The sequence below is a fragment of the Podarcis muralis genome, chromosome 5 (genome assembly GCF_964188315.1).
Source record: "Podarcis muralis chromosome 5, rPodMur119.hap1.1, whole genome shotgun sequence".
In the NCBI taxonomy this organism is placed as follows: Eukaryota; Metazoa; Chordata; class Lepidosauria; order Squamata; family Lacertidae; genus Podarcis; species Podarcis muralis.
The window spans coordinates 100,483,794-100,495,146 of NC_135659.1; the positions used below are offsets into that span (position 1 = coordinate 100,483,794).

An 11,353-nucleotide genomic window follows, 5' to 3' on the forward strand; every position below is an offset into this window, starting at 1 on the left:
AACCACAGGAGGGAAGAGAATTGCTCTTGTGCTTGAATCCTGCTTGCTGGATTCCCATTAGGGCATCTGGTTGACCACTGTGAAAACAGGATGCTGGACTAGAGGGGCCATTGGCCTGATCCAGCCAATTCACCTTATGCTCTTACATAATGTTCTTATGTAAGCCTTTGGTCTGATCCAGCGGCCAGACTTTTATGTTAACTCAAGAACCAGATTCAGAGGATGCAGCTGAACATCTCATGTCTTTATTTTTGGAGAGCAGAGTTGACCCCACCAGCCTCCCCGAAGGTGGAGGGGGGGAGGGAGGAGGCAAGGGTCCCAGGGCAGGATTCCAGGTTGATGTCTCTTCCTCGGACTTTGGGGGATCAGGATGAAGAATCATGCAGACAAGGGACTATGTCAATGAATGACTCAATCAGATGTTGTGGTGGAGTTTGCTGTGGACAGGAAAGAGAGACAGTTAAAGGGCAGGAAGGAGATTCTTGCCTTGAACTGGCACACAAGAGTCCGTGGCCAGCAGGGCAGATGATGGAGACCCCGCCTCCTGTCCGTTTCCCAAGCCAGTCCCATTCCTGAAGGACAGATCCTCTTTGTTCACCTGGTTTACTTGAAGTTCCGCAGACCATTTTGCACTCCAGTCTTGTGTAAAACCGATTGTCGTTCCCTTTGCAACCGCCATAAACAAACTTCTTGCAGGAGGAAAGAGTTGAATTGTAGTAGAAGAATTCTGAGTAAGCGCGACACGGACCAGTCTCACTGGGCAGCTCGCAAACCTCTGGTGGGGTGGAAGTAGAAAAAGTGGCGGTGGATACACACACACAATTGTATAGCAAATGAATGCAGAATATAAAGTCGACATAAAACACCCCTCACCACCCATAAAAAAACAAGAGAGCAAAAGCATTAGCACCATATAGAAAGAACTCATACATCAGTGGGAGGCAAAAGGCTGCCTCTCCTCATATGAACCTACCCGGACCCTGAGATCATCTTCTGAGGCCCTCCTTCGTTGCCTCCTCCTCAAGAGGTCCATAGGGTGGCAACATGAGAGCGGGGCCTTCTCAGCAGTGGCTCCCTGTCTATGGAATGCTCTCCCTAGGGAAGTTTGCCTGGCACCTTCATTATACACCTTTAGGCACCCGACAAAAACGTTCCTCTTTGACCAGGCCTTTGGTTGATTGACATTCAATGACCTTTTACAATGTGTTGGAGAGTCGAGTTGTTCTTGCTTTTATTTTTATTATCTATTTTGTGTTTTTCTATTGTGGTTTTATGTTATGAACCACCTTGAGACTTGCGGGTATAAAAATTTAATAAATAACAGCAGTAATAAACAGTAAGTACGCATGCAAGAACCGGAACTGGACCTGAACAGAAGGGCGGGAGAAAGTCATGCAGGCTAAACTGTCAAATGGAGAAAGCCTTTACAGCCCCACGCTTCCAGCCCCACGCACACTGCCGTAGTTGAAGGACAATATCGCCAGATTCCTTCTGAATGGAGAGTTTGGTCATGTGCCTGAAGATTTACCCTACAACTTCCTGGTTTGCTCAATCTATGAAGACTGAAGAGCAACCTTGTTCAAAGATTTAAATCTTCCAGTTGAGCCATTGAGTGGGTATCGGATTAACATTTTATTGGAGGACAGGCCCCCTCTGAAAAAGTGGCTCGTTATGCCCTTAGAGCTGCAATTTTAAGGACAAAAATTTGTCGGAATGGTAAGTTAAATTCTTCAGGGGAACAGACCCTTTTCTGACAGAACGCCTGATTTTAATAAGTATTTTAACTGCAATGTTTACACGGTTCTGTTTTATGTATTTCATTCTGTTTTATGTATTTGGTTTTGCAGTGGCTTTGGCTAAACAAATAAATAATATTCCTAAAAGCAAACTCAATGCACATTGAAAGCACATGACTTTCCCCCAGAGCATCCTGGGAACTTCAGCTTTCCTTCACAGAGCTATCTTTTCCAGCCCCCTTAAGAAACTACATTTCCCAGGATTCCGTGGGGGGAGTCACGTGCTTTAAATGTGCATTGAAGAGATGCTTAGAATGTATCGTGTGGACCTGCTCTCTTTGAGCACAATTGTGTCCCACTGACATGTGGGCTGCGACTCCCTTTCAAGGAGGTTTTGGCAGTGCATGAAAGGCATGCGCTGTACCTGGGCTGATTTTCCCGCAGGCCTTCTCGCATGCCTTCTTGGTTTTGAACCTGTTGCTGTTGCCCCCGCAGCCGCCGTAGATGAACCGCAGGCACCTCTTCTGCGACGGGTTGTAGTAGTATCGTGGCATGTAGCCGTAGCACAGTCCACCATCAGAAGGCAACTGGCACCGGTCCCTACGGACTGTAGTAAAGAAGAAGGGAAGGTTTGGGGTGTGGGCTGACTAGCTCTGTGCTACTGCCCGGGTACCCCAAGAGGAAAAGGTGTGGGGCAAGGCTTTGCCAGTACCTGAGTCCAGGCAGCCCAGGCTGCACCCAGTGAAGCAGCACTTCTGGGTGAGGGGACAGTCTCGGTCATCCTTACAGGTGTCATTGCAGGGGGCAAAGGTGTACACCAGTTCCCTTTTGGGACACACACCAGGGTGCTCTGGAAGAAAAGAGTTGGAGAGGAGAACGACTTTATTTTTCACTCCACAAGACACACCTGACATAAGACGTGCCTAGCTTTTAGAGGAGGAAAGGGGGAAAGCCCTCTTTTTTGAGGATCAGCTCAAAGTCGTTGAGCTTACTTTGCAAAGGGAAAAATCCTGTTTTTATGGGGTTCAACTCACAGTTCTGCAGCTTCTTTAGGAAAGGAAAGGGAGCCGTTTCTACAGTTTCCAGGCAGATAATCTAATCAGCCAGTCACATGTTGCTGGGGAAACAAACAGCCTCCAACTGCAGAACATTCAACAATGGAGGCCTGGGCAAGGGGCTGGAAAGGGAGCCAGCGAGCGACCACACATTCGCTCCATAAGACGCACAGACATTTCCCCTTACTTTTTAGGAGGGAAAAGGTGCGTCTTATGGAGCGAAAAATACGGTAGCTTAGCTGTGCTTCCTGAATCACAGGGGGGGTGTGGACTAGATGGCTGCCCAACTCTACAGTTGCATGATTCTATGAGGAGAGGCTTTGTTGGTGTTGACATGAGCCTAGTCAAGAACATAGGAGGAGCTCTGTGATAGGATCAGGCCAAGAGCCCATCTAGTCCAGCTTCCTGTTCTCATGGTGCCCAACCAGATGCCTCATTGGAGAAGCCCACAAGCAGGACCTGAGGGCAACAGCCCTCCATTTCCAGCAGCTGGTATGCAGAAGCACACTGCCCCTGACCAAGGAGGCTCTACAGCCAGCCATACTTTTGCTGAGGAAGCCCAATGGAGAGTCTGAGTCTCTCCGTAACAGGCTCTGCTCCTTCCTCCCACCAGCTGCCAGGAAGACTGATCGTCTTCCTCCTGACGATCTCAATGGGCTTTCAGAGCTGCAAACACAAGACCTAGCATTTTTGCAAGAATATGGGTTCCGAAATCAGGATGGTGGAAATGTAGTCCCCTCTCTCACACACACAACTCAGGCCTGGAATGCTTAATATACACGCTTTTGCAAAGAAAAATTTCCTTAAACCTATGCCTTTTTAATGCACACTTTACCCTGTCATATGCATTTTTGTTCACATTCCTTGGTTGGAGAACTGTATTTCAAAATTCGGAGCTGTGTGAATTTTGAAGGATAGCTGTGTTTCAGTTTGCATATTGTTTTGGAAAGCATGAAGGAAAGAGGCTTGGTTTTAAGTGTGAGCTGAATCTCGTTTCTTCCCTGCCCTAAACCATAACACATCTTGATACTGAAGGATGGAGCAATCTGTCAGGGTGGGCTTTCTCTTTTCCAAACTTATTTCTCCTTTACCCTGAACATTCTCTCCATTTCCCTATCAGTTTGCACAACAGTTCATGAAAACTGGAGTATGCAATGCTGCCAATGTTTGCAAGAAATTTTCCCCGATACAGTGCAGTTTTGTACATTATTTCTACTACAGTCATAGCTCTTGTTGCATTTGTTTCACGTTGTGGATTTTCAGATTGTGAATGTGGCAAACCCAGAAGTGTATACTTTTGGGTTTTGCCACATCGCACGCGCAGAAGCATTCTGTACACTTCGTGCATGCTCAGAAGCGTTCTGCATGCTTCACACATGTGCAGAAGTGCTCTATCGCACTCCACGCTTGCGCAGAAGTGCCGCTTTAGCTGTGGACTTTTCTGGGTGCAAACGGCACCCCAGAATGGATCGCATCCACAACTAGAGGTACCATTGTACTGTTTTGCACCCTTCTCCTTTCGGTAAGGAATTTTCTGTTGCAGAGTTGCATCACAAAATCCAGACAATTGTGAACTTTAACAGAGAGCTGCATTTCGGTGGGTGTCTTAGTTCAGCAAGTGTGAATTGGGTTGTTTTGCCTTTAAATGCAAACTGAATGATACCCCCCATCCCCATTGGCATCCATGGGAGTGGAGAGTCAGGGAGTGGCACCCAACCACTTTGTTCTTTTATTCTGATATCGCCCAGCTGTTATTTTATTCTGACATCGCCCAGCTGTTCTTTGTCCTTGCTGGAAAAGCCGTACCTTCCTCAGCCTTTACACACAGCTGGTTGCATCCGTATCTGCAGCACTTCCTCCTTGGAATGTGGAGACCGAAGTCACAGTCCAAGTCGGTTGTGCAGCTGGTCAAGCAGGGGCGGTCCAGCCGGCGTTGCGTCCTTGGGCAGTATCCGGGGATGGCTGGGGAGGAAGAGGGAGCAACAGGTGGGAAGGCAGAAGGAGATGCTGCAAAGGCCACGGAGAACCTTTGGGCAGATTGTATGAGACTGATGTGCCATGATGACAATAAGAACATACAAGAATCAGAGCAGCATTCTGCTTTCACAGTGGCCAACAAGATGCCTGCCTGCAAGCAGGGCTCAAGCAGAAGAGCCCTCTCACCTTTTGTGCTTTCTAGCAACTGGGATTCAGAAATATTTCTGCCTCCAGCCGCGGAGGACAACTCTAACCCTCCAGATGTTTTTAGACTCCACTTCCCCCATCCCTGACCATTGGCCATGCTGGCTGCAGAGGATGCCAGGAGCTAGAGTCCCGCAACATCCCAAAGGCTGCATTTCCCCATCCCTGGCACAAGATGAGAGGGTCCATGGAGATGGGTTGCCAAGGGCACCCTTGGGGCAGCAATGAGTTGGGTGCTGGTCTTCTTCTCTCCTGGCATCTCCTGTCCGAGGGTCCCCGAAACCGGAACGGCAACCTCCCTTTGCCCTTACCTTCGGAAGGGAGCCGGCACTGTCGCCCACAGATGGTCCGGCAGCAGCGCTCGTTCCCTGGGCAGCTGGCATCCGTGGAGCAGAACTGGCCACACATCACCTCACCTTCAACCCGAGCAGGACATGTGCCAGGCTTGACTGGAAGAGTTGTTGCTGGAAGAGAACATGGGGCAGGCTGACTCCTTCGCTGGTATGACCTCCTGGGAAATTACAAGCCCTTCCTAACAAGCAAACTATGTGGACTGATTTACGATAAGTAACCCAAAACATCTCAGAGCACTTGTTGGCTTCACTCACTTTCCCTGCCATCATGTTCTTTCCACCCCATGCAGTGTGTGGCCATTCTCTCTCTCTCTCTGGGCCAGAGACTTTTGCAGCCAGCACTGAGAGACCTTCCTGTTGACCTTCCTGGCGTTCCTAAGTCTTTAATTTCCAAAATGTAAGAAGGGCTTCCTCTCAGGGAGAGGTGACACATAGAGAATAGGAAGGAGACTCCCCTGCCCCCTTGGGAAAGAGCTTGCCTCCAGGTCAGGAAGGCTCACAGGGATTTCTCATGAGTAGCTGAGCCTTCCCCACCTCTGCTTAAAGATTGGTGGGGAGGAGGAGAGACCTGTTGGGTTTATTGTTGCATTTCCTCTGCTCTTTCCTAGCTGCTGAGTTTGCATTGTTGGACTGCTGTGCTAAAAGCTTACTTCCTTTACTTGCAAGTAAACACCTCTGTCGTTGGACGGGAGCCACGATGAACAGCATTATGATATTTAACATTTTATTTCCAAATCATTTCCTAGTGATCCCTAGGATGGAATCTGCCATTTTGTAGCTGCTGCCCAATGAGCCAAGACCTTAAGTGCGCTATTTGCTTTGTCCTATAGGTCTTACTCCTGGTCAGTCACCACCTGTCCAGACCCCATGAACATCTATGTGCAACTGAAATTTTGGGGTGGTCTTAAATGTGAATCACTTGACTTCTGTTTACACTGAATTGCACTTGCCATTTTACCTCCCATTCACTCAGTTTGGAGAGGTCTTCTGGAGCTCTTCACAATCGCTTCTTAACTCTGAAAGTACCTTCAGCAAACTCACTGCTCCCCCCTAACTCTAGGCCATTTATGAACACGTCAGCAAGTTCAGGTCCCAACGCCAATCCTTGGGGACCTCACTTTCTACATCCCTCCAAATATTCCTGCTCTCTGCTTCCTGTTTCTTTACCCGTTCTGTACGAGGACTTCTCTTCTTGGTCCAACCCTCTTATTCTCACAGCTCCACTTATTCCAATGATTTTGGCTGAAAATCTTTGGCTCCTCCCTCCGCCTCCACCTGACCGTTTGTCTCGGGGTCTTACCTGGGCGCATGCACCGGCGTTCACAGGCGCTGCGACTGTGGAAGTTGTTGGCATTCCCTAAGCAGCCCCCATAAACAAAAACCAGGCACCTCCCGACCCTCGGGTTGTAGTACCAGCGAATGAACAGGGCCAGACAGATGCCTCTCTGAGGAGGAAGTCTGCAGATATCTGCGGGACAAGAAGAGATGCAACAGAATTGAAAACAATATATAGAATTTAGATCCCAGAACTTCTGATGTTGGAGGAGCAACGCTAGCAATAGACTTGCAAAGTCCTCTGAAGGCAGCCCCAAAAGCACAGCTTGCTTTCTCCTGCTGCAGAGGGGAGGACCTGAATCCATGGATTCAGACGACAAGGAAAGAGGGTCTGGCTAAACGTTAGGAAAAACTGTTGAACAGTGGACTGGACTTTCTAAGAAGGCTTTTTTGGGGGGAGGTTTTCAAAAAGGGGTTGGATGGTCACTGGTCAGGAATTATTTAGCTGTGATTCCTGCAATGCAGGGAGATGGACTGGAAGCATAGCTGCCAACGTTTCCTTTTTTTAAAGGGAAATTCCCTTATTCTGAATAGGATTCCTCACAAGAAAAGGGAAAAGTTGACAGCTGTGACTGGAAGCCCCTTGGGATTCCTTCCAACTCTACAATTCTATGATTCTCAGATTGGGCTGAAAGTATTTCTCCTGTCTTACCCCAAAAGCCCAGCAGGTAGCACCACCCTATCTGCCATTCAAAAACAGGCTTTGGTGGCATTCTGTCCCAGTGAGGATCAAGCCCCCAGATGAAGCTGCAGGGAGACACATGCATGAGGTTCTTAGAGGAAGTCAGAAGCGTACTGTAAGTTGTGTCTTAAAGAGTTGTGCAGCCTGGTGTCGCCCGCTGAAGCCCCCCTTTCTCCATCAGGGTTGGAGGTACAGGAGCAGATCCTTCATCTCCTTTCACTTGGCCACCTCAACAGACTCAAATGCCACCAGAATTGTAGTTGGTTTGCTGTCACCAGAGACTTCTGGATATTTCACAATGCAACAACATGGCTCAATGAAATATTGGACAATTAGCTGCCTGACACCCTAGAAAGGCACTGGCCACTCAGGGTGGTGTAGAAAGGAGATTCCGATGAAGGAAGAACTTGCTGAGGGTAAGAGCTGTTTGACAGTGGTATGGTCTCCCTTGGGAGAAGGTTTTTAAGCAGAGGTTGGATGGCCAACTGTCATGGATGTTTTAGCTGAGATTCCTGCATTGCAGGGGGTGGACTAGAGGTCCCTTGAGGTCCCTTCCAACTCTACAATTCTATGATTCCATGGACTGACAGGCAGAGCAGCTTCCTGTGCTCCTAAGGCCAGTGAACACCCAGAGTTATTTGTGTGGCTCATTTTTGACCAGGCAAAAGTTGAAGCCCACCATCTTTGAGGGTGTCAGTCCCACTGTCAAACATCTCTTACTCTCAGAAAGTTCTTCTTAATGTTTAGGAATCTCCTTTCTTGTCACCATTGGTTCGGATCCTGCCCTCTGAAGCCTGCTCCATCTTCCAGATATTTGAAGGTTGCTCTGGGATGACCTGTCAGTCTCCTCTTCTCCAGGCTAATCATACCCAGCTCCCTGAACTTGGTTTGCAGACCCTTGATCATCTCAGTTGCACATGTTCCAGCTTGTCCACTTCCTTCTTAAATTGTGGCACCCAGAACTGGGCACAGTGCTGTAGGTGGGGGTCCAACCAAGGCAGAAAAGGGTGGTACTTTTCCTTCCCTTCATCTGGACACCAGACCTCTATTGATGCAGACTAGCATAACATTAACCTTTCTTTTTTCCCCTGCTGCAAAAGGGGAAGGAAGGCTGGTGGCCACAATCCAAGGAGAGCTGTGCCAGATGACCAAATAGGCAGAGTAGGCACTTACCTATGAGCCCTATGCCTTTTAGGGGCCCTGCAACAAAGGATAAAAATGGACTTATTAACATAGCTGGTTGGTAAAATCAAAAACGTGTCGGGAGAAAAGGCCAGGCTAATGATGAGGAGAGACAAGGCAGGTTAACAGGGTCACCCCTGAACATTGGGGGACACTTGGAAGGGCCGGTTTAAAGAGAAGAGAGCGCTGAAGGGAAAGGGGAGGCGCCACTCACCCACAATGAGCTTGGCAGGTGCAAGAGGGAGCTGGTGCAAGAGCAGAAGGGTCCCCGCCAGGAGGAAGAGGCTGGAAGGATGGTGCATGGTGGACCCAGGAGCGAGTTCTCTCCACGGCTCAGGCAGAAGCACCTTATTATACTCTGACCTCACCAGGACGGCAGGTGGCTCCATGCAGGAAGCCCAGCCCAGCCCTGAACAATGGAGCTTCAGGGAGGGGACCGGGAGAGAGGCTGAAATGTTCCAGAGAGGGAGAAGGGCAGGGCAGGGATTTGGCAGCAGCTGCTGCCCAGGGAAAAGTGTGGTCTGATGGGGATGGAGGAGGGTGTTTGGCAGATTTATGGTCTCCTCAGTTCCCAGGCAGGGGCACAGCCAGGAACTGGCAAAAGGCTCTGTGGAATGACTTCTTTCTCCATGAAGCCTTGGGGTGGCTGCATAGTGGAAATCCAGTTCTGGGGCATCTCTAAAGTGAGATTGGCTGACATATCATAGGGTTGGAAGGGACCCAGAGGGTCATCTAGTCCAACCCCTTGCAATGCAGGAATCTCAACCAAAGCATCCATGACAGATGGCCATCCAACCTCTGCTTAAAAACCTCCAGTGAAGGAGAATCAACCAATGGGCTCAATATTTCTCAAGAGTTGCCTGGACCTCTCGCCCTTGACCACATACTGGGAGAGTCTCATGTTGTTGGTCTCAAAGGGCCCTGCGCTTTCCATGAGGAGGATGTCTCAAGCTCATTTTAGCTGGAGCAAGCCAGAAAAGACCCCCTCAGAGGGCAGAGTTCTGTGACCTCTGTCACTAGAGAGACCCACACTTTTCTTTCTTTATCTGGTGTCTGGTACATAGAAGTCCTCTTCCCTTGGGGATTTTTAAAGCAGAGGTTGGGTGGTCACCTGTCAGGGATTCTTCAGCCGTGATTCCTAATTAGAGTACCCTTGGGGTCCCTTCGAACTCTACAATTCTATGATTCTAATTTCTCTGCTCGGTATCTATACACATCTATGCATGTCTAAATGTGTGTGCATTTTTATGGCAGAAATAAGGAAATGAAACTGTGATATTTCAGCAGGTTGAATTTAGTGTCCATTCCAAATAGCAGGTTTTAGGGAGCCTGCGATGACTGACTCTAAAAGTGGCTTAGTGCAGAGGTTCCAGAGCAGAATTCTGCATGAGCTGGATTAAAAAAGAGAGCAGAAAATGGCCATTAAAATAATCCACCCAGAATCCACAGGCCTGCAGCATTTCTGCTCCAAGTGCAGATATCTAGGGCCTGAGGTGTCCCCCATTGTTCTAGAACTTGCATTGTTTTATGGATAAAATCACAAAGGCACTAGGATGTTACGTGCAACTGATAGGGATCTTATCATGCAGATGGAACACTTTGTCTCCCTGATGCAGAGCTGGCAGTCAGAAGTGTGCGTGTCCATTATGGCACGTTTGAACTGTGATGCAGTGCAGAAGCAATATTGCATGCAATCTCCAAGGGCACTAAAGATGAGATGCATGAGCACGGGTGGAACATGTCTCTGCCGTAATACTCTGCGGCCATTTGTCAAGCACTTGCTGAGGGTGACGGCGGAGGCATTCATCTCACTTTGAATTGGCTTCCTGGTATTGTCGTACTTCATCCCTGATTGGCTATGAACATGCAGTGTTTGGTGCCATCTTAGACGAAATCAGATGTGCATGGAAAGAAAAATGAAATCTTGATGCAATGAACTGTATGCTTCTGTTCCAAGGGGCCAGTGTTGTTGTTGTTGTTTTGTGTGTGTGTGTGTGTGTGTGTGTGTGTGTGTGTGTGTGTGACAAAGAGAGAGAGAGAGAGAATGAAATGGATCAGGAGAAAGTTCATAATCTTTTCCAAACATTGTTTTGGGGTGCTTGTTGTTTGAGATGCAATATTTCACAAGGAAATATTTCAGTAAGTTCTTCAGGATACTTGTGAAGTAGAGTGTATTCTCAGGATCATAGAAGCAGCAGAAAACTAGCTGGCTCCATTAACTCTCCTATATTCTGTGTTGTAAATCCTATAATCATCGCTGAGAACAATACTCTTTGCTGGGCTTGCCTCGTCATCATTTCTATGTGCTTTTTTCCCACCTGCATCTGCACAAAGAATTATGGGACTAGTAGTTCTTGAAATAGCAGATCACACAGAAAAAGCACACGCACAATGACATCTCTGATTCTCAAACGCCAAGTCCTAGTTCGATGGCTCAAGCACATTCTCTCTCTGTTCTAGAGAAGCACCAGGACAACCTGGTTGACGTTTGTTCTGATTCACAGCTAAAGAGCAAGTTCTCCCTGGGGAAAAGCAGAAGGACAGGCTTAAGTCTGCAAGAGTCCAATGTGCTTCATGAAGAAGGACTTCTTTTCATCTGTCCTGAGTCTTCCAGCATTCAGCTTCATGGGATGCCCAGGAATTCTCATGTTGCTCCCCCCTGGGGGCAATGGGATTGCCTAGCGGGGAGCTACAACGACTTTGGGTGCATGCTCTCCTTTGGTATGAAAGGCTCCTTGTTTTGTAACCTTGTGTCCCCTAACCATTATTTGTATGGCAAATATGGTTTTAGTTGCTACTTTCCATGCACTCACATACTTGTAGTTTATC

General features: G+C 48.2%; 1 protein-coding gene across 1 annotated transcript; it reads right to left on the minus strand.

Annotated features, from left to right (window-relative positions):
• Positions 1–223: 223 nt before the first annotated feature.
• On the minus strand, positions 224–8,913 carry LOC144327875 (actinia tenebrosa protease inhibitors-like). The gene is made up of 8 exons (XM_077929482.1): positions 8,739–8,913; positions 6,626–6,793; positions 5,284–5,436; positions 4,598–4,753; positions 2,449–2,586; positions 2,161–2,343; positions 599–775; positions 224–437 (listed from the first exon to the last, which is right to left on the minus strand). Exons 1-8 carry the CDS (start codon positions 8,911–8,913, stop codon positions 412–414), a joined length of 1,176 nt encoding a protein of 391 aa, XP_077785608.1. The 3' UTR covers positions 224–411.
• Between the last annotated feature and the right edge of the window lie 2,440 nt (positions 8,914–11,353).

Excerpts from the sequence above, each read along its gene's own strand:
- LOC144327875 (XM_077929482.1), bottom strand. The coding sequence starts at position 8,913 with ATGGAGCCACCTGCCGTCCTGGTGAGGTCAGAGTATAATAAGGTGCTT. Across the intron at positions 2,344-2,448 it reads CCTGGGCTGCCTGGACTCAG|TCCGTAGGGACCGGTGCCAG; the intron begins GTACTGGCAAAG and ends TCTTTACTACAG. Across the intron at positions 776-2,160 it reads CTGCGGGAAAATCAGCCCAG|AGGTTTGCGAGCTGCCCAGT; the intron begins GTACAGCGCATG and ends CCACCCCACCAG.